At 51.8% G+C, this 25,413-nt stretch overlaps 1 protein-coding gene across 5 annotated transcripts in view; it reads right to left on the reverse strand.

The window, feature by feature from the left end:
- Positions 1-89: 89 nt before the first annotated feature.
- LOC127033048 (polycystin-1-like) overlaps positions 90-25,413 on the reverse strand; it is a 58,549-nt gene continuing 33,225 nt past the window's right edge. For 4 of the 5 annotated variants that reach the window (XM_050920838.1, XM_050920839.1, XM_050920842.1 and 1 more), the window contains 21 exons: positions 24,055-24,250; positions 23,289-23,456; positions 21,633-21,776; positions 20,469-20,679; positions 19,529-19,652; positions 18,109-18,258; positions 17,308-17,372; positions 16,074-16,297; positions 15,659-15,776; positions 15,116-15,291; positions 14,266-14,468; positions 13,427-13,618; positions 12,381-12,535; positions 11,080-11,210; positions 9,470-9,560; positions 8,197-8,325; positions 6,940-7,114; positions 6,091-6,378; positions 3,537-3,671; positions 2,776-3,090; positions 90-1,369 (listed from right to left, as the gene is read on the reverse strand). In XM_050920838.1, coding sequence (XP_050776795.1) covers positions 650-1,369; positions 2,776-3,090; positions 3,537-3,671; positions 6,091-6,378; positions 6,940-7,114; positions 8,197-8,325; positions 9,470-9,560; positions 11,080-11,210; positions 12,381-12,535; positions 13,427-13,618; positions 14,266-14,468; positions 15,116-15,291; positions 15,659-15,776; positions 16,074-16,297; positions 17,308-17,372; positions 18,109-18,258; positions 19,529-19,652; positions 20,469-20,679; positions 21,633-21,776; positions 23,289-23,456; positions 24,055-24,250 — 4,110 coding nt within the window. In that variant the 3' untranslated portion in view covers positions 90-649. The remainder of the gene's footprint in view (positions 1,370-2,775; positions 3,091-3,536; positions 3,672-6,090; positions 6,379-6,939; positions 7,115-8,196; positions 8,326-9,469; positions 9,561-11,079; positions 11,211-12,380; positions 12,536-13,426; positions 13,619-14,265; positions 14,469-15,115; positions 15,292-15,658; positions 15,777-16,073; positions 16,298-17,307; positions 17,373-18,108; positions 18,259-19,528; positions 19,653-20,468; positions 20,680-21,632; positions 21,777-23,288; positions 23,457-24,054; positions 24,251-25,413) is intronic. The other variant, XM_050920841.1, reaches the window with a different exon arrangement.

Raw genomic sequence — 25,413 nt, forward strand, 5'->3', positions numbered from 1 at the left:
AGTGATTAATTCAAATCAACTCATTTTCCATACATCCTTTAATACTATACAAAAAATCATCCAGGAGTTTAGCCCCAGGATGGAATTAGTCAAGGGTAGCTTCTGCACCTGCCTTTGTTTCAGCCCATTCAGGAGAGTGTTCCAAAGGGCTGGGAAGCAACTGACAAGTCTCAGTCTGGGGGAATCTCAGCAGCAATATGGGGAGAGCTGCTTCAGGGGAGGTTGCTCCACCTGCCTTTCGATTAGCCCATTTCTGTGAAGGGGGGAGGCAGTCAGCATTAATACTGTGAAAGGGACGGACGTGCTACTATATTATCAGCCATCATTTCTCTCGCAGCTCTTATGGTCACTTCTGATGGGAGCACCGCCATGTACTGATTTTGCTGGGACTCAGCTCTGCCCCAGCAACTGGGGTCACACGCCCACTGTCGAACTCCCGGAGGAGTTGGGAACAATGGCATTCTGGTGCACTGTGCTGGAGCAGGTTGGAGGACAGCTAATGCAAAGAGTTGTCCTTCACAAGGACAGCCTTTGCCCAGCAGGGCAGATGCTGTGAGTGAAACACTTTGGAAATTGAGAGGCCTCCATCTCTAGGGCTGGGATGGGAGTCCGACCTGCCCTCTATGACCTGATTTCTACCTTTGTCTCATTATATGTTCCCAGCACCTTCTGTTTGCCATGCTCTTCTCTTTAAAGGGATCTGCCTCTGAGGAACTTCATGGCACAGACAGCCCTGCTCCTCCTCACTCTTTGGTCTCCACTTGCACGAAATGCCTGGTGCCTTGCTACGCCTTTGGCAGAGATCAGTTGATATTGGAGGGCCAACTAGCCAGGATGTGCACCCAGCCACTGGGTGAGGTATCCCATCTGCTGGAGGCTGCTGGACCAGCTTGTGCCCATCAGTGGCATTGCAGTTGGAGACCTTGGCCCTGTGGGCCCTCAGTCTGACCAAGGCAGACTCCGAGAAGGTGCTGTAAGTCCTTGGTAGCTCTAGCTGCTTAGGTAGTGTCACCTTCTCCCCCTGCAGGCTCTTCTGTCCCTTCTTGTTGTCATTAATTCTTTTCTGAGCCTGTTCCAGACCACTCTCCAGCTGGCATACATCCTCCATGACTCTAATGACCCGGTCAAACTGGTCCAGAAGGTTATTGACTGCAGAGGGTAGACGGTCCAAGTAAAACTGTACATTGTACTGCTCCGGGACAGGGCTCTCCGAAAGGGCTAGCTCCTCTGAGCTGAAGGAGATGGAGGAGATGGTGGAGCTGGCACAGCGGAAGATGGTGCCAGCAGATAGGAGGCGGGAGCGTTTGGAGTTCCCAGAGGAGCGTGAAATCAGGGAGTCCATCCCTTCAAACTTTACTTTGTGGCGGAACTGAGTGACAAGGAAAAAAGAGGAAATCCCCTGAGAATCCTAGAGCCCAGTGCTGCTACCTTTGGTAGGGTAAGAGGGCCCGTGAGCCACAACAGTGCGCTCTTTTCTGCAGTGTAAATTATAGGTGTTTCCATCACACTTTATATTAAGGTTCCATTTATAATGGTTTAGGAAGGGTTAATGGATGGTTTAAAATTTGGTTTAAATCGTTAGAGTCCAACAGGTTGCTTACAGCCATCTGTTCACATACTAGAGAGACAAAGTGGGGGAGGTAATATCTTATTGACCAACTTCTGCTGGTGAGAGAGACAAGCTTTTGGGGTGCACAGAGCTCTTCTTCAGGTCCGCTTGTCTCTTTCACCAATCTAAGATGCTACCTCACCCATCTTGTCTCTAATATTCTGGGACCAACATGGCTACAACACTGCAAACATACTACTTATCTTTCTAACATGCATATAACTTCCATTAAGCATTTATGAACAGAGCCTTCTTATAAAGTTGGACTGGCTTTCCTGTGGGACTCATTACTGTAACATCTGAGCCCCTCGTAGCCCCTACAGAATTTATTCTTGCAACACTGTGAAGCATTATCCTCTTCTACAGATGGGGAAGCTAAGGCCAGTGACTTTCCCAAGGCCAGGCAAGAAGCCAGCGCAGGGAAATGAACCCAGATCTTCCTTAGCCACAAGGCCATCCTTCCCCTCTCCAAAGAGAGGAGCAATCCAAGACCACTTTGCATTATATGCCGCACTCTCTGCTTTTTCCAAGTCTTGACCTGCTAGGATCAAATCACACCCATGCAATCCCACTGCAGCCAGTAGGCAGATGGGGTGATAGCAGCTGGGTAAAAGCTGAGCCTTGTTGTCCAGAAGGGGGAAAAGTGAGCCCTCTTACAAGGAAGCTAAATTCCCTTCTGTTTCCAAAAGGCTGGTCACTCCAGGGCAGGATAGAGGTTAGAGAAGGATAGGGGACTGGAGTACAATCTCAGTAACATTGGTGTAAAGCCGAGGGACCCCACGGAAAGAGTTAATCCAGATGTATCCTGCTGTAAGATCAGACTCTCCCCAGCCCTAAGAGTTGAGGGTGGCCTCTCTGTCTCAGGGTACAGGCCCATGAGTAGAATAGTGTGAGAGCACATGACTGAACCGGGCCTTTGGATTCAACCAGGGCTTAATTTGTAATGAAAGAGGGGCCCGGGCTCAGGCAATTTTTTTACCTTCATAACTGATGCAGCAAACCCAGAGGAGCCAGGGCTCTGAACTGCCAGGCCCAGAGCAGCCAGTGCTCAGCCTGGGCAAGCCCTGGCACAAATTAAGCACTGGATTCAGTTCAGCTTGCCTGATGCTGCAGCACCAGACTCTGGATCGCTGGCTGCTCTACACCCAGGTTTCCTCCTTTCTTACCTCTTTAGTTTTGCTGAGCCCCATCCACAACTTGAACCTCTTCACAAAGAACTCGATCATCTCGTAGTCCTGCGGTTCCATGGCAGGACGGTACATTTCAGCTTGGACAGTGCGGTAGCTATGAAGGATGACAGCACAAAGGAAACGGCTGCCAACGCAGAGCAAGCTGACCGTGAAGCTGAGGACGTAGGCAGTGCCGAGGGTGGGGAATTCCTGGATCACAGACAGGAAAGCCACTTTCCCATAGAGGGCTGAAAGCAGCGCATAGAAGGCACATTGGAATGTTCTGAACTCCTCTACTGTAGCAGAGAAGGCCTGGGAAGGAGAGAGAGAATGTCGGGGTTCTCGCTAGGAAAGGTGTCTTTACCCTTTCCTGTCTACAGCATCCTTAGCAATTGCACAAGCCTCCTTTGCTCTCATGTGGGGTGAGTCGTTCCCAGAGAGCATTCCAGTTCACTGATGGAACAGTGCAAAACAGAAGGTGTGAACACAAATGAGCACTAGAATCTGATCTCAGCAGTGAGTGGGTCCCTCTTGGGGAGCAGTGGAGAGACTGAGGCGCTCTGGGGAAGGGTGGTCCTTCTCTTACAGAGCTGATGCCCAGAGTAGCAGGGGGACAAACACATTGCATCAAGCCTATGGATAAATACGGGAATTCACTGCACAGTGCCCTGTACAGGTAAGAGTCATGACCATGCAGAGCCCCATCCTATTCTCCACACGCACTCCCACTGCTGAGAGCCAGCCTCTGCATAACCTACCAAATATCCACACTGGGCATAGACAAGGAGCAGCAGGAGGAAGATGAGCATGGCAGCCACTAGCTCTCGCAGTGCATGCTGGAACGTCTTCCCAAATGCAGACCATCTCCGGACAAAGCGCAGCTGCCGTACAATCTAGGGAGAGAAGGTCCATGGGTGAGCAGGAAGTCTGGTTAGATATTATCAGAAAAGTGACATTTCAAACCGCCCCAAGTACGTTCACTCTGCTTTGTCTCACAAGGGGTGTCTGCATGGCCAGGTGGCCACATCAGGTACTCGGTGAGGGAAGCTGAGCGGAGCAAGGGCATTGTCTTTCTCAAAGGCCCAGCCTTCATTATGGCCATGACTGAGTCAGGGGCCCAGTTGCAATGTGACTGTTAAAAGCTGCAGCCTGGGCAGAATCTTCCAGGTCCTTGTGACCAACCAAAAGCTAGCGTCTGTTGAGAGCTCTAACCTGGTTATGGGGTTAGGTCCCATCTACGCTACATTTTAACCATGTTGCAAACACGTCAGAGGACAGTGGTACTGTAATTGGGGGCCTTATGTGCTAGCACAGCGCTCCCTGAACGAATTATCCAGGCACACACAAGCTAGCTGGTACAGAAGGTCCCCAATATACATCTCCCCCTTCTCCGTCATTTCGCGTATCCATCATTCATCAATAGGGGAACATGTTCTGATTGACGTCGGTACCGATCTGCATATCGGTTGCTTCTCCTTTTCCATGGCTTTTCTTTGGGTGCTTCCCCTGGCATTCAGGAGGCGCTGGGAGGGAAAGGGAGGAGCAGGGATGGGGCACGCTTAGAGGAGGGGTGGAACCGGGCAGGAAGAGGAGGGGCAGGGGTGGAGAGGGGGCAGGAAGAGGCAGAGCAGGCCATATTTCTTATGGGGAAAAATTCCCCGGTATCTGTCGTTTCAGTATCTGTCGCCCTTTTCAAGAATGCAACCCTGACGTATACTGAGGACTCCCTGTATGCACTCATCTGGCATGCACAGTCCATTAAAGCAGTGTCTTGGGAATGGCCAGTTCTCTGCTGTGATCTCCTGTGTCAGAGATCCCCATCCTCTCAGCTCTCCAGGAGGCTGCTCCGGGGGTCCCTTGCTCTTCACTGACTCTCCAGCTTTGGTTTCCAGCAGCCTTTATCTGTTTGTTTGCTCACTCTTTTATTGGCTGTGCATTAAGCAAGTAATGGTCAACAGTGAACCATAAATACAGCAAGCCTGGAAGACAGCAGCTGGGCCACTCGCCCAATTCATTAGGAAGCAGGAGAAAGGAACAAAGATGATATTACATCTCCGCAGCAGCCCCAATGACAATTATAAGGTCATTGTGGCATATTTGAATATACACATGCTAACGAGAAGGTATATACATCATTCAGGCTGTTAGCAGCTCAGGCCTGACATCATCTCACGCCACGCGCCACCATGCCCAAGGACTGCTGGATGAAGAAGGAAGTCCTACTTCCATGTGGTGGTGAAGATCAGCAATTGATGTCTGGCCAGAGACTGGGAGACAGACTCACCTGATTTATTTATGAGCGAGAAACCACTTTGACTTCAATTTCACCCTGTGATCTGCTCCCATGTAACTCTCCATTGGGGTGAGCAGGGGCAACTGTTACCCAAGGGAGTTAGGGACAGCTGGTAGCAAGGGTTGTGATTACTGAAGGGTCCACGCGTCCTATCACACACACCCCTTCACATAACAAGAACCAGGGAGCACCCAATGAAATTAATAGGCAGCAGGTTTAAAACAAACAAAAGCAAGTACTTCTTCACACAACCTGTGGAACTCATTGCCAGGGGATGTTGTGAAGGCCAAAAGTATAACTGAGTTCAAGAAGAATTAGTTAAGTTCACACCGGATATGTCCATCAATAGTTATTAGCCAAGATGGTCAGGGACACAACCCCATACTGTGGGTGTCCTTAAACCTCCAAGTGACAGAAGCTGAGACTGGATGACAGGGAATGGATCATTCGAAATTGACCTGTTCTGCTCATTCCCTTTGAAGTATTTGGCACTGCCACTGTCAGAGAAAGAATACTGGGCTAGATGGACCATTGGTCTGACCCAGTATGGCTGTTCTTATGTTTTTCATCTCTTTCCAAATCCAGCCCATTTCCATGCCCTCTCATGCTGGTGACGGCAGATGGGAATCTGGAATGTGTTTAGGCCATGCAGCCTGGCAATGATAAAATTATTGAGGGGTTGCCCCGATGTAACGGAGGTCAGGATCAGCCCTGATTTATTCCTATGCATAACACCCAGGTGACTTTGAAGCGATGGGTGTTGAGTAGATAAAATGGTTTCCCACAACATGTGACTAGGCTTAGACTGAATAGAAAGCCAGTGGAAAGGCTCCAATTGAGATTTCAATGGGAGATGGGCCAGGCTGTTAATCAGCAACTTTGGAACATTGGGAATGGAGAGGTGTTAGAGCTGGGGGAGCGAGGGGGAGTGGAAGTCAGGACTCCTGGGTTCCATCCTTAGCTCTGCAACTGATGTGACGTGACCTTGGGAAATCATATAACTTTGTGTGCTCACTCACCTTCAGCATGGTGATGGTCAGCAGCAGGGCCGAGAGACAGACTTCCATCTGAGCCAGCAGTGCCACTTCATAAAAACTGGTGAAGGCCTGGCGGTGTCCCCAGTAATGCTCAAGCCGCACATCTGCCAACCAGATGTGCGCAAAGTGCAAGGCACCGACTGCAATGGAGAGCAGCGCCAGGAGGAGCTGGAGCCAACAGCGGCTCTGACCCAAACAGGAGACCCCTTCCTGAGACAGGAGCGACAGCTCCGGCAGGAGAAAGGTCACGCTGAAGATGAGCAAGGAGATCTGAAAGAAACCAGAGCAGGTGAGAAAAAAATCTGCCTTCCTGCTGTGCATTGGGTTAGGTAACAAGAACAAAGGTGGATACAGCAGTGACATGGTAGCTATGGTGCTACTTCTGAAGCCTAAATAAACAGAGCAGATAACTAGCATCATCCCAAGGGATACAGAGTAGCTACTCCACATAGGAATTACTCTGCTGTGTGCCACATAGCAAGGGACCAGAGAGCCAGGCTACACCGCCCTGTCACTAGGAAGCAGAGCCTTGGATAGATCCCCCTGGAATACCCATTGGGAATGCACTCCTGGGACTCATCTAATCAGAGACTGTAACCGCTACAGACCCACATGCAGTCAGGCAAGCATTTATTTGGACTATAATTAGCTACCACTGTGGAGCTAAGGTTTCCCTACAGACACCTATGATATCATACAGCAAACTCCTGCTGAGACTGTGTTTGTGGCACAATCTCTGGAGAAAGAGCACCCGCTGGGGTGGGTAAACATTGGCTCCATTCTGCTGGGAGCCCCGAGCCTTGGATGCATCTCTCAACGCAAGATACATACCACTAGGGCAAGTGGAAGGTCCAGCCCCGTGCCTAGGCGCAGCATTTGGTAGGGGAGGATGAACATGGAAGGAACAGCCAGTCTGACTGATGGGAGCTCTAGCAGGAGCATTACAACCACGTACAGGTTGACATCACCGTTGTATTGGGTAAACTCCAGAAACACGGCTCTGGTCCTGTCGTGCAGGGAGAGAGTCAAGAACAGCGGGCTGAGAAGAAATATTTTCCAGGGCTCTGGAATGCTGGGTAATTGGGCCTGATACATGGCCCTTCTAATCGGGACATTTCAATTGGACTGCTGGGAAACACTGTTTTGACTTTCCACTTTCAGGGCTGAAGCTGAGATGCCCCAAGCAGGTCATAGCCATCAGCTTCCCTAGGCTGTGCACAGACATACAACACGACATCAGCTATCCACAGCAGGGGCAAGTCACCCGCCATCTATAAATTACACCAGAAACTCCCAGTGCTGCCATTATCAGCATTTATTCAGCTTCTCTCATGCCATTTGGATAAGCAAGGTTGAACTGAACCATCCCTGTGGGAGATTTCAGCCTTACGGTGCAGAGGACCTCAGTGCCTACCCCCAAATCAGGGTCTTGGCCATGCTGCCTTTGGGCCCCATGGCAGCCAGACTCAGAGTCAGGGACCCCCAAAATGATGCTGTGAAACCTACTGACCCCAGCCACTGGTGTATATATAGCATGTGAGTCAGCCGCAGAGTTACTGGATCCCAAGGAGATCCAGATGCAGTGGAAATAGTGCATTTTGTCCTCACAAACCCTGATTTCCTCATCTGGAGGTTTGCTCCCTTATTCTAAGTGGCCACCGCTGGCAATGTGCCCCCAACCCCGATTGGTTTTGGTTAAGTTGACAACCAGCCTGCCCTCTGGCCCGTGCCAGTCGGTGGCTCAGCAGTTTTGGCCATTGCACTGTGCAGTTCCATGGCCTGGGGGATCTCTCCCTTTCTCTGAGTCATCTGGAGTCGCTCTGCTCCACTTCAGAGCAAGGGAATAGGGGAAGTGGAACAACAATGACCACTGCAGAACGGGAGAGAACAACTGACATCACTTTGCATTCTCAGGATGGTCATGTCCCACTCAGACGGATAGACAGACAGAACTACTGCAGGAAAGAAATAGCCATGCAATAACCCTCCCTCCCACAAGTAAGCACTTAAAGCCAACAGTGCGTTCATTTCAATTTCCACTTCCCAGCCCGGCTGTCAAGGAAAAAGGTAAGGGCCCGAGTGACTTGCCTTTCGTTGATCCAGTTGCTGGCTCGCAGGTCAGCCAGTGTCCTTCGGGCTTTGGCAGAGCTGTTTCCAAGTTCCCTCCAGCAGCCAGTGTTAGTGTGGTAAACTCCACTGTGCCCCCAGATCCAAAACCTGCCCGAAGAAATGGGGAGACCAGAAAATGTAGCTGTGAAACACAGAGTGGGTGAGAGGCTGGATTGGGAGCCCTAACTTGGGCTGTGATCTGGTCAGATCCCACGCGAGAACAGAGACAGGCCAGCCTCCATTTAGATGGGACACCTCCAGTGAAAACCCAGGGTGCTGCAGACAGGAGAGCTAGGGATTCAGGATGTGACCCTGTTATCTGACTCTGTAGTGACCCAGTGCTTTTGCATGGACCTAGGACACCTTTGGGTGATACATGAATTGAAATTCATGGCCACTTGTCGTTACAGACTGCACGGCCTATTCCGTGAGAGAAAAGATCTTTAATCCTTGTGTCCTGGCCAAATTCCAACCAGGGAGGCACACATTCTGCCTCCCTGGATTTGCTCTGTATTTCCAGCTGGCTATGGTCTTGGCCTTCACTTCCTGTTGTGCTATTGCGTAGCAGTTGCTGTGGGCTGTGACACAGTTGCTGTGTTGCAGTTTCTCCTATGTGTGATATAAATATATCTATCTATCCTAGGGTCTGCTTCTGCAAGGTGCTGAGCACCTCCTGGATGGTACTGAGCATCCTCACCACTCACTGAAGTTAATGGAAGCTATAGATGCCCAGCTCCTTGCAGGATCAGGTCCATAGTTTGTGAAATGCTTTGGGATCCTTCTGAATATTTAGTCCTCCCTCAGTGCAGGGGACCAGACTAGATGACCTGTCGTGGCCCCTTTGAGTCCTACGTTTCTATGATTCCACGAACAACTGCTATCTAAACAGAAGGAACATTACTGCCGATTGTCAGCTTACGCTCAGGGAAATTGGAGATGCCACAGTCCAGGGTGGAGAAAAGGGAAAGACGACAAGAACTGGGGTAAATCACTTCCCCACGGAGTCACTGCAGGATTGTGACACTCCTCTGGAAGAGTTTCTTGTGAAAGCAAAAGTGGAACCCTCCTGGTGGATCAGTGTGAAGCAACCTGGGGCTACTAGCTGGGGACTCCTGAGCTGACCCATGGGATGGGGAATATCAGGGTACCCAGAAGCAGAAATCCACAGCCAAGCTTCTTGGTTGCATAACTGCTTCATTGCTGCTCTCAGCTTCCAATTAGTGCCCCCTCCGCCCTGTGCCAGCGTTCTTACCCGATAGAGTTATGGGATGAATTCTGGAGGCTGCGGTCACAGCACGCGTCTCTGTCCACTTGGCCACTCCTGGAAATCTCTGGTCTGGGCGCTGACAAGTGGCAGAGGGGACAGGTTCTGTTAGTGATGTGATATGTCAAGAGAGACCCAAGCCCAGGTTGGGGGAGCACTGAGTGTGCAGAAAAGCAGAGCAGGAGTCCATAGGCACTGACTCCGTGGGTGCTCCGGGGCTGGTGCACCCACGGGGAAAAATTGGTGGGTGCTCTGCACCTACCGGCAGCTCCCCACCACAGCTCACCTCTGCCTCCACTCCACCTCCTCCCCTGAGCACGGCGCGTGCCTGCTTTTCCCCCCTGGCTCCCAGCACTTGCCCCACAAAACCGCTGTTTCGCGTGGCAAGCGCTGGGAAGGAGGGAGGAGGAGGGGGAACATGGCGCGCTCGGGGAAGAGGCAGGGCCTGGGCAGGGATTTAGGGAAGGGGTCCAATAAGGACAGGGAGGGGGCGGAGTTGAGGCGAGGACTTTGGGGAAGGGGTTGGAATGGGGGCAGAGAAAGGGTGGTGTCAGAGTGGGGCCAGGGGGCACAAGCACCCACCAGGGACGGGGAAGGTTGGCGCCTATGAGCAGGAGGATGAGATTTGAGATGCACGTTAACAAGTTCAGATGCCCACTTAGAAACAACACTCCTTATTTTGCTCTCCGGATGTAGGTTATCCCAGTGTCTCCCCTCTGCACCTGGCCTCTGCCCTCCAACCCCTCCTCCCAATCCCGATTCCTTGTCTGTTTAGGGTTCAGCTGGGTGTTCCCCCACCTTCGCTCTCCCTCACTGGCCAGCAGGGCTTGCTCCAAAGCATGAAAAGGGGGGCCTGAGCCTGCATTCCTTACTCAGACCAACCTCCCATGAAGGTCAGTGGGAGGCAGGACTGCAGGATCAAGAGCAGGGCTCTCCATCATGTCCCCCACCCTCCTTCTGCAGGAGTTGCATATGCTCCCTTCACAGTACGCTCAGCCTCCGTTGGCCCTGCACTGAGATTCCATGCCTGGATGTGTCCAGTGCTATCCCATAGCCACTGGGATGCCCCTTAGTCCCCATCTCCCTGGTGATTTTGCTTCCTCTGTGCCCCATGTCTGGACCTGCGGGCTTTCCTGCCTTTCCATTCCTCTGTGCACCAGCCTTCAGGTGCCTGTTTTTAGCCTGGATCCACTGATCACAGCCCCTTTCCTTCTTTTCCAACTCTCAGTGTTTGGGGAAGTGGCTGCTGGGCTGTGACTCCCCTGACTCAGTTTTATACACAGTTAGGCTTCAACCCCGGGGACTGTAGAGAGAAACATCAGTCCCCCCTAAACTTTCTCTAGTGGTTAGAGCTGTGAAGCGGGAATCTGAACCCTCAGATTTTATTGGTAACACTGCATGACCTTGAGCATGTCACAATCTTCCCATGCCTCAGTTTCCCTACCTTTCAAATGGGGGTCTATACATGTCTATACTCCCAGCTAGCTAAAATGGAGCAGTAGACTCTCTCTGGCTGGTGCCATTTTGGGCCCCACAGTCCTCCCCACCCAGCTACCCTTCTCCCAGCCAGCAGTAGGGGTGATTTTACCAGCCCTCACCCAGATCCAGAGGTACGTTCCCAGCAGAGCTCTTCTGCCGGAGACGAGGCACCCCGACCAGGGTCAGTCGGGGATTACTGTAGAGGTAGCTCAGTAATACAGAGTCTATCCACTCCCACGTGTCAGTGTAACTGCAAAACAAAGAGGCCAGGGGAACAGGTGCATTTCACCCCAGTGCAGTATAACTGGCCGGTGTCCTGTGTACCCGCCATCCCACCCCTGCAGAGTGGGGTCCTGTTGTGAACTCTCGGCATTCCTTATTTAAGTCAGTATGTCTGTAGCCCTGGTGGTTGTGTAGATAACTGTGAAAACAGGAACTGAGCACAAGCCAATTTAGTGCTATCTTCCCTGAGTCTGCAGAGAGCCTGACACACTTGCTCTGAAAGGGGTGAACCACCCTTTGTTTCAGTGGGTTAACTCTGAAAACTAAAAGGGGCAATTTAAATAGCAACACTGTTAACCATTTCATCGCTGATCATTATTATTATTTAGTGTTTGTATTGTGGCAGCACCTAGCAGCCTTACTCATGGACCAGGGCCCCCTTGTGCTAGGTGCTGTGCCTCCTACCCCTCACCAGCTGACCCCTATCCAGCCCCAACTGTCCCCTCCAAGCTGTCAGAACCTCCAGCTTCCCCCTGGCTACTTCTACAGTGTAATTATTTGTATATTACATAGTGCCTGGAGGCCCTGTTGTGCAAGGTGCTGTACAAATATACTGTAAACAATAGGCCTTGCTGCTCAAGAGCTTACAAGTTTTGCACCAGCCATTCAAAACCTGCAGCACAGAGAAAACGAACAATGTGTGGATGGTGTAAAAGGAATTACACTTACTAGCAGTATAAACATACAGGGGATGCTGCGTTAGGGGTCATTGGTAGTTTCATGGTAACTCATGTCAAAAAAATTTCATATTTAAATTGCACCACCAAGTTTCCAGCCCGGTACCCCAAAACTCCACGGATTCTAGGTGATCTCACTCCAGGGACAGAGATACTGCCTTAGATCAGAACCGGGGTCTCGCTAGGCCACGAGCCCACTCCAGTGACCAGCATTGCTGCGGAAGGCAGTTATGTCATAACCAGCACATGGGGAAATTTTCTTCCTGATGCCTGTTAGTCAGCTGGTGATTGATGCCCTGAAGCATGAGTATGTGGGGTCTTCAGTATGAGGTCCCTTCCAACCCTGATATTCTATGAATACAACTCTACATACTCAGGCTTCAGGGCATCAATCAACAGCTGAATAACAGGCTACAACAACAAATCGTTGCTTCATCCCTTTCCCCGCCTGGGGTCCTCACCTGCGCATAGAGGAGAAGTTGAGTCCTCTGTCATTTGGGGCGGTGAGTTCCTGTCTGACAGCAGCGTGCAGGAGATGGATATTATGGTGGTGGAAGCAGCTCTGGTAGTTGACAGTCAGAACCACCAGGAAGAAGAGCAGGTGGGTGAGGCAGCTCTGGGGAGTGGGAGAAATGGAGGCATTCAGGTAAGGAATGTATGCTGCGCAGCCAGGGGAGCTGGATGGTGGGCTGAGAAAGGGGACCAAGCAGGATGGGAACTGCCATACAAGGGCAAGCCAAGGGTCAGTCGAGCTGATCTCCTGTCTCCAAGAGGGGCCAGAGCCCGATGCTCCAGAGGAAGATGCTAGAAACCCCCATCATGGCCAGTATTGGAACAATGAGAAGCTTTTCACAGCCCAGTCATCAGGCCCAGAGCCCTGCAGCATCACAAGCTTTGGAGAAACAGCCAAGAATTTGGACAGGACCCAGCTATCCTCAGGTGCAGCTAAACGGTGCAAATCCAAACTCACAGTGACATCTAGTGGCCACAGGCAGCCCTCACAGCGGTGATTCTACCTTTCAGTTCAATGCATCACACACCCTCCACCCCACCCCTGCAGCTGCCCCTTTGGCTTCTGGTACAAAACACAACCAAGGCTGCTTGGTGCTGGACCTGGGCAGTGTACAAACATCCACGCCTGCCTCCTTTTCGTGCCAGTAAACTGGTGCTCTCCTGTAGCTCAGCTCTGAGCACGGGGGGTGCTTTGTAACATTGGCACTGCGGTCTTGGAAGGAGGGGCTGGGTTCAGTTGCCAGCTGGTTCCCTTAGGCTGGGTTCACAGCCCAGCTGGGATGTGAGGGCTGCAGCTGGGGGATGGAGAATGAGGACAGCAGAAAAGGGAGGTCTAGGTTAAATTCCCCTTGGACAGTTCCTCAGAGCACAGTGAATGTCCTGTATCCCTCCCTCGGCATCCCAAGGACTCTCTAGGAGCTTAGCGATGGGGGGCCCCACAGGCTTCTTAGCAGCAGCCAAGCAAGGTGGGGCGAGTCCCAGGGGAACACGTTACCCTCATCAGCGCTCGCAGCGCCCGCACTTTCCTTGCTTCCTCCTTGGCCTGGAGAAGCCCGTATCCACAGGGCACTCGCACCTTCCCAATGCGCTCAGGCACTGGCTTTACCAGTGGCTCCTCCACCAGCCCCTCTCCTTCACTGTCCACTGGCTTAGTGATGAGAGCAGCATGCAGGGCCTCCAGCACCACCTGCCACGACAGGACAACGGACAGCCTGTGAGCCCCAGGGCCAGGGGCTGTTATTCTCCTAGGGCCCCAGAGAGCAGCAGGTCACCCTGACCCACAGAGCAATGCCCCTTGGATGGAAATGGGGGATGCCCAGAGTGAAGAAGGAGGGGTGCTGAATAAACTCTCAGTGGGGGAGGGCAAAGGCCCCAATCTCCACTGAATGGCCCCAGCCTGATTCCAGCAGGGTATGCAGTAGCTCATGGGATAACACTGTCTCCACTTTACAGAATGGGAAACTGAGGCACAGAGAGGCCCAGCGGTTTGCCCCAGGTAACACAAGTGAGTCAGTAGCCAGCAGGGATTCAAACAAAGCCAATGGGCGAGTGTGAAATAGTCCCTCCTCTAAGTCTGTGTGCAGGAAGATCTGCACTGAGGTCTCCGGGGTTCCATCCCCACTGGCCACTCACTCATGTGACCTTGGGCAGGTCATTCGCCTGCTTCCTGCCTCAGTTTCCCCATCTGACAATGGGGGCAGAGTCATCCCACCTTAAGGGTGCTGTGAATTAACTGACATCTGCAAAGTGCTTTGTGGCTCTCAGCTGGGAGGGGCTGTGGATGGGCAACGCTGGAGGGTTATCTGCAGTGCTGAGAGGAGTAGGGGCCGTTACCTTCAGTGGCTCCAGCAGCACAAAGGAGGTGATGAAGGAGAAGATGCAGGAGATGAGCCACATTAGGGCAGTGTGGTCATGGAGGGAGGAGCCATAGAGGATGGTGACGGTGAAGCAGCCTGCTAGAAGCAGGAAGATGAAGGCATAGGTCATAGGCAGCACCCAGCCAGGGAAGAGCCACTCCAAGGGTCTGCGGGACACCCCTGCAGGAAAAGCAACCAGAGTGGTTCTGTTTAAACCCCCATCATCAGTTAGACCACACAGACTCAACATTACCCTCCCCTGCCCACAGCACTGGGGCAGCCCCACTGTCTTCCCTTGCACAGGAGCAGGGTTTGGCATTGCTAGGTTATAGAAACCAATCCAGCTGCTTTCAGTTAGCTTCCCTTCCTCTGGGCTGGGATCCAGGTTCCCCTTTCCTCCCTGGCTGCTGCCTCTCGCTGGAGATGCAGCCGTTTCAACCTGTGTTTGGAGTTATTCCTCTCGCCAAGCATGTGGTGGCTCAGTGGCAGGCGTGAGGGCCGCAGTGGAGAGATTTGTCTTCCCTCCCCAGCTGGTGCTGTGGGGCAGGAAACAAGGATGCACCGTTCACTCCCCAGCTGGTGTCATGGGGGAACTAGGTGCAATCCCTGCCTGAAGCAATCAATCAGAGAAGAACCGGAGAAAGAAGCATTCAAACCAGGACCTGCGAGTCGCCAACAGATGTTAGATCCCTGCAGTGACCCAGTCTCACGCCCCCCACCCCCCGATGCAAAACCATTCTCACTGGCAGGAAGTCTCCTCCTCCCCCCCACCCCCAAGGTTCCAGTTCAGTTAAGGGTAGTGCCCCTTTCCCAGGTGCCTCACACACCGATCCGGGTGGAGAAGGACGACACCGGGGCCGACGGAGGCTCTGGATCGGGGAGCAGCACGCTGCCAGGGTTCGTCAGGGCGGAGATGTAGGAGAAGGACTTGCGCAGGAAGCCCCAGCTGAGCCTCCCCTGCTCTGGGATGCCATCGGACCAGGCGCTGGAGGGACTTTCCATACTGTAATGGGAGAGAGATGGTGGTTCATGATTGTCAACCACTGGGCCTGGGGCTGGGGAGAAGTCCCTGGAGCTGTGCCAGAGCCCTTGGAGATGGGCAGGACATTAAAAGACCCAAAACTAAAACAAAACAGAAAAAGAATTTGGGGCTCTGAATTCTAATTGGCCACAAAAAGCACCACCCCTCGGGGTCAGGGTCAACGGGCGTCCCATTCCCGGCAGTGCAGCTGCAGGAGAAACAGTCTCTGAGGTCAGACTAGATGATCATTATGGTCCCTGCTGGCATTACCCTCTATGAATCTCTCTGGCCTGGGCTCCCCTCCTTAGTTTTCTGGGTGCTCTGAGCAGGGCCTGGCCTGGATACATACACATTGGAGACCAGATCCGCCTCGGCTCGGGGCGAGAACCTGCCGCTGTCAGACGTGACGCAGTCCAAGGAGCTGCTCCGCTGAGTCTCCGCTACGATGGAGTTGAGCAAATCTTCCTCTGTTGAGCGGAGAGGGAGAGGATGGCGCTCAGTGAGACAGCTCTGCAGCCAGTGCAGGAGAGGAAAGGCAGGAGCATTTGGGCTCAGTTCTAGCCTCACTGAGCTCAATGGCAAAAAGCCTCTCAGCATCAGCAGGAACCAGGGCCGTTCTGTCTATTGTAGCAGCAGAGGCATTTATCACACGAATGTTGGACTACCACACTGTGAATCCTGGGCTGGAGAATGAGGCTGGAAGAGGGGGGCTGGGAGGAGGGAGTGAATGAGGGGAAAGAAGAGTGGAGAGTTGTTTGGGGTACCAGAGCGGGTGAGGCAGTGGCCACGGCTATCTCTCCTGCTCTCCTCAGAGTCCTCTAAGGAGAAGAACAGGGGGTCACCATCAGAGTTGGATGCGGACTTGATTCCCAGCTTCAACAGGGCCTTCTTCCTCTTGAGGCTCCGACTTTGGCTCACCAGGGGGTCCGAGGTCAGAAGATCTGGGAAGTCGAAGATGCTGTCGCAGGAGGGCCTGCGTTTCGTGACCCTGCAGAACCAAAGGGACGACACACTCCTGAGCTCTGGTCCTAGTGCAAAGGACGTCCCTTCCTGACTCAGACATTCAGAACGCGACAGTTCTGTGTTTGGACAGGAACCGCCCTCCTGCCTGGCGGTCGTTGGTAATGAATTTGCCATCTGCAGTCTAACCATCAGACCAACCTAGAAACATAGACCCTGTGTCCCCTCTGCTGCACGAGGCTTGCATTTGTCACCTGTTTCTTATGGGCCTGTGCAAATTCCTCAGTCCAGACATCAGCTGGAGAGGGTTTATAGACCCTCTCCACCCACAGAGAGATCTCCAAGGACTTGCCAAAGCTCTGAGGAGTCTCCACATCTTATCTGCCTTGAAGACTCCCCACTGCGACCCTCCTTGATGCTCTGCATTGCAGCCCCATCCATCTGGCCAAGCCCTCTACCACCCTGCTGGCTGGATTACTGCTATCAGGCCAAGACACTTCCCATGCAAGAAGCCGACTGCTCTGCTAGGGCACTATCTCAGCTCCCCCAGTGTGGGGCGCCAGGCACTGGAACGGAGACTCAAACCTACGTCTCCCACACATTCGTAAAGAGCCTGACTGCTAAGCTGCAACAGCCATTCCAGTGCCACTCTGGGCCTGCACAGCCAGGGTTACTGTATCTGCCGGATGCCAGCCCAACTGCAGATCCATTAAAGCACAGAGGCTGAGCTCTCCCTCGATGCAAAGCTGACTTGGGGAGTCCTTCCATCAATGGGATGTAGTCAGAGCTGGTGGGGCACTAAGTTACAAATGCCTAAATGCAGGTTTTTCAACAAGCTTCGGTTCAGAATACGATGGGTTAATTTTCTCCAGCAGCTGAGACCTGATTCTCTCTTGCCAGCATTGGTCACCCCATCAGTCCCCTGCCTGCATCTGCCTCTCTGCAGCCACTTCCCCCCTAAAGAACTGATTCAGAGTGGACACGAATCTCTTTCAATTAAGGGGACCGCATCCCCTTGTCCAGCCCCCTTTGGTGTACCTTGTGTTGCCCACTTTGGTGAGATTTTCCTGGGTGGACCCTGGCCTCCTACTCCCAGGCGACTCCTGAAAAGAAAGGGATACGGGGTGGGGGGGGTGCAGATGAACTGTGAGGGGAGACAGAAGCCACATGGTCATCAGGACTCCATGAGGGTGTCCCCTGGCACCCATTCTGCCTTAGAGCAAGATGGCTGTTTCCCTTTGGCTTTCAGCCCCCTATGAAACCCTTTATATAAAAATGACCATTGCCCTTTAGAGAACACACCCTTCCTTGCAGCCAACCAAAGAGAAGCTCCCAATAACAGAGAGAGAGGGTGCTGCTGAGATTGCACCCCATTTTACTCTAGTCCAGCAACGAAAGGGTTAAGAAAAGCCTTCGGGATAAAGTGGGAGGGGCTCTCCCTTCTGGTAGGGACCTGCCTCTGGTAGCTGGAGGCACTGGGTCTGCCCCCACTAGACCAAGGTGGTCTCTGAAAGCAGAGGGGTCAGGGATGAGGGCTCTGCAGGGAGAGTTAAGGAGTCTGCTCTACTCAGCAGGTAGGATGAACGGTGCTGGCCTCCAGAGAGCGAGCAACCCGCCCCATCTGCAGACCAGGGAGTCCTGGCTCAATCACCCTTTACTGGGAGCTCAGTTTTCAGAGAAGTTGTCTTTTCCAAAGCCCATGGGCAGTGGTGCGTGTCTAGAAATACAGCGTTCACCTGGGAGGGCAGCGAGACAGAGACAGACATGTAGCCCCTCACCTCCCAGGGCCTTTTCTTCACAGGTCCCCAAAAGATGCCCATAGAATGGCCTTTCACTTACACCACTGACAGAGCTCCCGTCCATGATGGACTCCATCCCCCCTGGGATAGACAGGAAGGAGGAGCTGCTCAGGTCAGCATGCTCCAGGCACACATCCATCTCCACAGTCTGAGAGTCCTGCACAGGTGGGTCGGGGTCTTCCACAACCACCTGTCAGAAACAGAGGAACGAGAAGTGCTCCCTGCCCGGAGGCTGTGACCGAGGGTGTGTCTAGAACCAGGTTCCCTTTGTGCTGGCGCATTGCCCTTCCCAGAAGACGCTGATGTGTGTTAGAATCTGTCACCTGCATATGCAGAGGTTAGTGTGTGCCCAGGTGTCAGTGAGCACATACAAAGCAGCACATGCACAAATAGAGGCAGGGGTCTAACAGCTGGACCCTACGTGTTACTATTGCAATTTCAGTTTGGCATTAAAAGAATTCCCCTAAGAGACAGGCAACTGTCTAGTGGACTGTGCACTGAACTGGGACACGGGAGACCTGGTTCTATTTCTGACTCTGCCACTGACCTGCCAGGTGACCTTGGGCAAGTCCCTGCCTCTCCCCTTGCCTCACTTTCCCCATCCATAAAATCTGGAGAATGATATTGGCTTGCCTTGTAAAGTGCTTTGAGAGCTAGTGATGAAAAGTGCTGTATAAGCACTAGGTACTGTCATTACTCCCTAACTGAGCCTCTGGAAGTCAGATCGTGTGGAAGAGCTTAGTAGCTGTGTGTGCTCATGGTAGAATTTCTTCTGCATAACTTCCACTTCTCCTATTATTATACCCAGATTGTAAGTTCTTTGAGGCAGGGGCTGTCTTTTTGTTCTGTGTTTGGACAGGGTCTAGCACAATCGAGTGCTGGTCCAAGACAGGCTCCTAGATACAGTACAAATAATAATAATAATCATTAATGATAATATTATAATCCTGTTCTAAAAACAGTCCTAAGTGCTTATATGTAAATCTGGTCACTAGTTTTGAAATTCTTAATTTTACAAAGGTTTTTTTAATCAAATTTTGAATTTTTGTGAAAAACAGACACATTTTTGCAAAAATCACACTTGATTTTTTGACCAACTCTAATTTTCTACTCTCTTTGGCTATATATTTTAGCCTTGTCTTCTCACCATGTCTGTAAAATAAGATGGCAACATTTCAGAGAGCATCCTTGAAACGATTACATGGATTTTGTGCTGGTGAAAAGGGATCTGACTGACAACCCTGGATACTGGCGTGTATTGTAAATATTTATGCACAAAACAGGCACTGCAGAGGCAGTGACAATGCAAGGTCCTTCATTCTGATCATGCCAAACTTCCCGCCCCTTAGGGTGGGAACAGATGGGCCTTGGTGGGGTTGTCGCAGCAGGTTCGGTGGGTGATGTAGCTGGAGGGAGGAGGTTGACTAGATGTTGTGTGTGGAGGGTAACTACTGTAGTACCTTACTGCGAGTTTTCCTGAAGATGAAGGTGAAAAGAAGCTGTATCGGGAAGACCATCACAGCCACAACCATCCCCACAGCAATGCTCTCTGCTGTCACTGAAACCTGGCTTCCCAAGGGAACACTACGGGAGAGAAACAAAGCCAGAGGACAATGTGGTGACTCGAAGAGTCCTGTGTTAATAGGGATTGGTTCCAGGACACTGGGACATTCATACTAGGTAGGAGCCTACATTTTGCACAGGCCCCTCTGGGAGCAGAGCCATCACACAAAGACTGAGGATCTATGCGGAAAGGTTAAAAAAACTGGGCATGCTTAGTCATGAGAAAAGAAGACTGAGGGGACCTGATAATCTTCAAAAATGTGAAGGGCTGTTCTAAAGACAACAGGGATGAATTGTTCTCCATGTCCATGGAGGTAGAACAAGAAGTAATGGGCTTAATCTGCAGCAAGGGAGGTTTAGGTTAGATATTAGAAAAAGCTTTCTAATTCTGAGTAGTTACATTCTGGAATAAGTTTCCAAGGGAGGTTGTCGAAACCCCATCACTGGAGGTTAAGAACAGGTTGGACAAACACCTGTCAGGGATGGTTTGGGTTTACTCGGTCCTGCCTCAGCACAGGGGGCTGGATTAGATGACCTCTCGAGGTCCCTTCAGCCCTACCGTTCCATGAGTCTAAAGCATCAGATACTTCCCTAAGCACCCATATCACCATTCAAGCTGGGATTTTCAAAAGGAGCTTAAGGGAGCTAAGATATCCAAATCTCATTGCGATCTAGTGGTATTCAGGTGCCTAACTCCCTTGAAATCATTTGAAAATCTCAGCCCCAGGGGCTTTTCCTTCCCTCACTCACTACTTTCCGTCCCTCCATCCTCCATCTCTTTCTCTGTCTACTTGCATGAAACCCTCCTGTAAGAGACAGAGATGCAAGGGGACCCACCTGTAGCCCTCAACTCCAATGGCTCCATACCAGAGCACACACATGGCCAGGAAGAGGTACACAGCAAGCACGCAGCAAGTAATCCTCTGCACTCGGGTGAAGCGGCTGTGGGGAGAGCGGCCCCAGATGGAGAGCCACACATGCCAATCAGAAAAGCCAAGACGCAGCTGGGCAGGGAAAACTCGAGAGAAGCATCTCAGCTCCTGTGGGCCTGGAAGTGGCATAATGCAAATGATCAGCATTCCCTTCTCTTCCTCCTTGGGGATTCTATTCCCAATCTCCTTCCCCTCCTCCAGGCATTTCCCTCTAGCTGTCACCTCTGCCATCACCAACACCTTCCTTCTCGCTTGATCACCACCATGAGTTCTTTCCCTCTTGTCTTCTCCGGTGTCTCCATCGCCACCATCACTTAGAGAACTCCTCTCAGTTAGAATGGGCACCAGTGGCACTCACGCTATCAAAGATACATTCACACCTTGCCCACTGCCACCCTTCCTACTGTCCTCACACCCATCTCCATTGTCCACCAAGATCACATTCAGTGTGTGGCCTGGTGGACAGAGCTTTGGACTGGGAGTCAGGAGATTCTCTGCTGATCTGCTGTGCAACCCTGGACAAGTAATTTCCCCTCCGCGTGCCTCCAATTCCCCTCCCACCCTGGGTCTGCCTCATCTATTTACATTGTTAGATCTTTAGGCCAGGGACTGTCACGTACTATGTGTTTCCGCAGCATCAGGTACAGTGGCTCCTGAGCTGGGTCAGGCCCTCCTGGTGCTCCTGCAGTAATAATGCTAAGGGAAGCTTTGGATTGTCTCTAGAACAGGGGTAGGCAACCTATGGCACGGGTGCTGAAGGCGGCACACAAGCTGATTTTCAGTGGCACTCACACTGCCCAGGTCCTGGTCATTGGTCCGGGGGGCTCTGCATTTTAATTTAATTTTAAATGAATCTTCTTAAACATTTTTAAAACCTTATTTACTTTACATACAACAATAGTTTAGTTCTATATTATGGACTTCTAGAAAGAGACCTTTGAAAAACGTTAAAATGAAAGACTGGCATGTGAAACCTTAAATGAGAGTGAATAAATGAAGACTCGGCACACCACTTCTGAAAGGTTGCCGACCCCTGCTCTAGAACATAGCCCCATGGGGCAACACTCACATGCAGCCAGGACTTCCTTTTCAACCAATCCTTCGTTTTGCTCATTTTCCACTGACAGCCAGTCGTCCACCAGGAAGAAATACATATGGTCTGTCTGTCTGTCCCAGACAATGACATGCTGCAGGTACCAGGAAGGGTCCAGCCCTGAGGACACAGAGGAGGAGAGAATGACGCACCTGCGTTTCTAATGACTGCCTTCCCAGGACAGTTCCTAATGGATTTACATCCTTGCTGCTCACTTCTCTGCTCAGTCGGCCTCCACTGGAGGGGAGAACTCTAGCCTCCACCCCATTCTCCCCTGAGGCAGGAGTCCATGGCCATCTTGTTACAATATGTGCTTTGCAAAGGGCTCGAATCCAGGAGCTAAGGAGCTGATTAGTTCTCAGGATGGATGGCCAGAGGCTAACCTACTTTATGTGAGCTAACGAGTTCCTCTTGCTCAGAAGTGCTTGGAAATTTAGTTGCGAGTTCTTTGGAGCAGCAACTGCATCTCACTCGATATGCGTGGGACAGCAGCTAGTGCCCTGTGGATGCTACTATCATGCAGATCTAGAATGACGGTAACAGTACATGGATATGTTGTTGTAATTAATGTTCTAGCTTGCAACTGTCTTTTATTGGGACTGAGCCAAATCTGTGGCTGTAGAACTGCTGGTGAGGGATGGGCTGGCTTATAAATTAGTAAGACCACCGCTGCCTTTGATCTCTCACCCTTCTGTGTGTGTCATTAAAGTGCAGTGTTTGGCTCTGAAATGCGTATACCAGATGATTCCTTGTGATGCGCATCATGCAGGCCACAACCCGGGAAGAGAAAACGCGAGGGAGTTAAACACAAAAATGTGTCCTGATGCTATGGGTCAGCTCCAAGGCACCAAATCGGGGTAACTCAAGACTAAAGCTAATCACTGTTCACAATTCCCCCGGTCTGCACATGGCTTGCAAAAAACGGAGAACCAGGGGCGCCTCTTTCTACCAGGCGCTGTTAAATAATAGGTGCAGAGAGAGAAATTAAGGATAGGATTTCAGCTTTACCTCTGAATTGCCTGGCTTCAGTTTAAAGGAAACTTTACCGGGTCAGCCCCTCAGCTGGTGGAAATCAGCACAGCACCCCTGAAGTCAATAGAACTACACTGATTGACACTAGCTGAGGATCTAGCCCCTTATAGTTGGAGTGGCCAAGATTTTTAGCAGTGACTTGAGATTTGGGGCACCCCATTGGAGATCCCTTAAGGCGGGTGCTCAGCGCTTCCAAACAACAGGTTCCTTTAAGGGCACCCCAAATCTCTAGGCACTTGGGGAAAATGGTGCCCTGGGACATAAAGGCTAGTCTGCAAATTATCAGAGTTAATCACTACTAATGAAACGTTAATGACATATAAAACGGCTACGTGTCCCATTGGCCCCAGAACATGCCAGCTCCTGATTAAGAGCAGCACAGAGTTTATGCAGAGAAATCCATGGCCAGGGTGTGCACTGCACCTGAAGTCCTACGCCAGCATGCAGGGTGCTCCTGCAGCAAGCCCGTCTCACCCATGCAGCGAGTGCATCACACCTGCATGCTGGAGCTGTGATGCAGTGGAAGCACAGGAAGCAACTTGACATCCAATGATCTAGATTTTCCTTATAGAAACATAACCCCTGTGCTGTGTGCCATACCAGTGTTGTCATGCCAGATGCGGATCTTCCAGATTTCTCCCAGGTTTGCATCAGTCTCCACCTGGAAAATATCCTGGCTGTTTCTCTGGAAGGCCCAGCCCTTGTCCAGATGGCGAGAGCCACTTTTGTTCAGCCCATATAAGCTGATCCCTACGTGGGCAGTGGTACCTAGAAGAGACGTGTAACGTGATGGCTGACATCATGTCTATTGTCCCCAGCAGAATTCACCGGCCTTGTGCCCCCACAACCCAACTCAGCTGCCAATGGCTGACACAACAGATGTTTCGGCCTTTAAGTGCACACCACTGGATGCCTCCAGAAGTGATGCTGAAGACGGGGTGGGAGAGGGGCATTGGTCTAGCTGCCTGAAAGAGGAGCAAACTCGAACCGGCATAGGGGAAATGTATCGTCTCCAAATTCATTCTACCCTGGGCATTCCCTTTCCTTTCTATCCCCCTACGGGCACCATACACAGTTCCACCAACGAACCCTGCCCTGGCTCCAGAGACAGCCCACCACTCCTGGGGCGAAGGAGGAATTCAAGCTGCAGGTCCATTCTGTCCTGGGCTTTACACACACACAGCTCCATCAAGAGACCGATGCCACTGGGCTGGAACGATGGAGCATGCAGAGCAACCCTTGCTCTCCAGAAGCTTTCTAGGTGAAGGTCTCCTGCTCCAGGGGTTCACATAGCTCCTCCCAAACCCCTGCAACCTGGCTCTTGATGGGAGCAGAATGGGCTGCCAGCTGTCGCCCACCACTCTACCTGATCCTCTTTTCCAGCCAGTCTTCACTGTTACCCAGTACTTGTACCGTCCGGGCTGGCCACAGTGAGGGACGATGCCCACCCGGGTGATGTCAATGTCGTCCAGCTTGTGGGCGATCAGCACCATCCCCAGGTAGATGGCGAAGAGCACGCAGCAGGTAATCACCACCAGTGGAGCCTGCTTGGCACGCTTGCTCTGAAACCCCAACACAGGTGAGGGTAGAAGCAGGCAGAGGGGGGCTCCATCAGGTGCTACCCACCCATCCACCCTTGGAGACACAAGGGGCAGGAAGCATCAGTGCTACCCTCGTCATTACAGCAATTCCGATGTACCCATCATCCTGGCATCTGGGCACTCGAACTTCTTCCGAATTATTAATGAATGGAGCAGCTGCGGATTCTGCGGATCCTCCTTCCCCGTTAGAGGGAGATCTGGTATGCTGGGAGCACTAAAAGGAAAACAACCCCGAAGGACCAGGAGGGAATATTTCCTCCAAGTTCCTACCTTTGACCACGAGAGAGAGGCTCATTCTACTTGGAAACAGAAGCTCCTGGGGGGAGGGATAGCTCAGTGGTTTGAGCATTGGCCTGCTAAACCCAGGGTTGTGAGTTCAATCCTTAAGGGAGCCATTTAGGGATCTGGGCAAAAATCTGTCTGGGGATTTGTCCTGCTTTGAGCAGGGGGTTGGACCAGATGACCTCCTTAGGTCCCTTCCAACCCTGATATTCTATGGGGCAGTGGGGAACTCCGATCCAAAAACACTACCCCAGAGCAGACAAGGCTACCCAGACAGATTTGGTAATGCACCTCTCTGAAGGTGATGTGATCAAATAGGAGACTTGTTATTACCAAACTGACTTTGAACCTGAACCTGGTGGCAACAGAATTGGTCTTTATCTTCAGTCCTGGGGTGCGAAAATGGCAGACCTAGCCAGGATCCAGCCACTGATCAATGAGCCAAGGGGTCTTGCTTTCCCTTCATCATCTCCCCGCTCCCTCTCTTTGGTGTAGAAATTCACCAGGGTGTGGGCATCACAGCCTAAGACGTGTTATGCACCATTTAAGTCACTGAAGCCTTCAAATCAGGGCATACGTGGGCTCAGGTGGTGTCTAGTCTCCTCTGCACAGGGGAGAATTTCACCCCGCTACACACACCAGTTCTAGACCCAGGTGAGCTGGGTCCATCCATGCTGGGAAGTGAGCAGACAGTTACAGGACAGCATGCTCAATAAGGCTCAAATTATCATTGAGTGTGCAGTGTGGAGACCAGGCTTCCTGCTTCTACAGCCCGACTCCTGCCACTGGCTCTTCGCACAGGGAGCCCCCACTGCCTTTGAAGGGAATTCTGCAGGCAGAGG

The sequence above is a fragment of the Gopherus flavomarginatus genome, chromosome 12 (assembly GCF_025201925.1).
Source record: "Gopherus flavomarginatus isolate rGopFla2 chromosome 12, rGopFla2.mat.asm, whole genome shotgun sequence".
NCBI classification, from domain to species: Eukaryota; Metazoa; Chordata; order Testudines; family Testudinidae; genus Gopherus; species Gopherus flavomarginatus.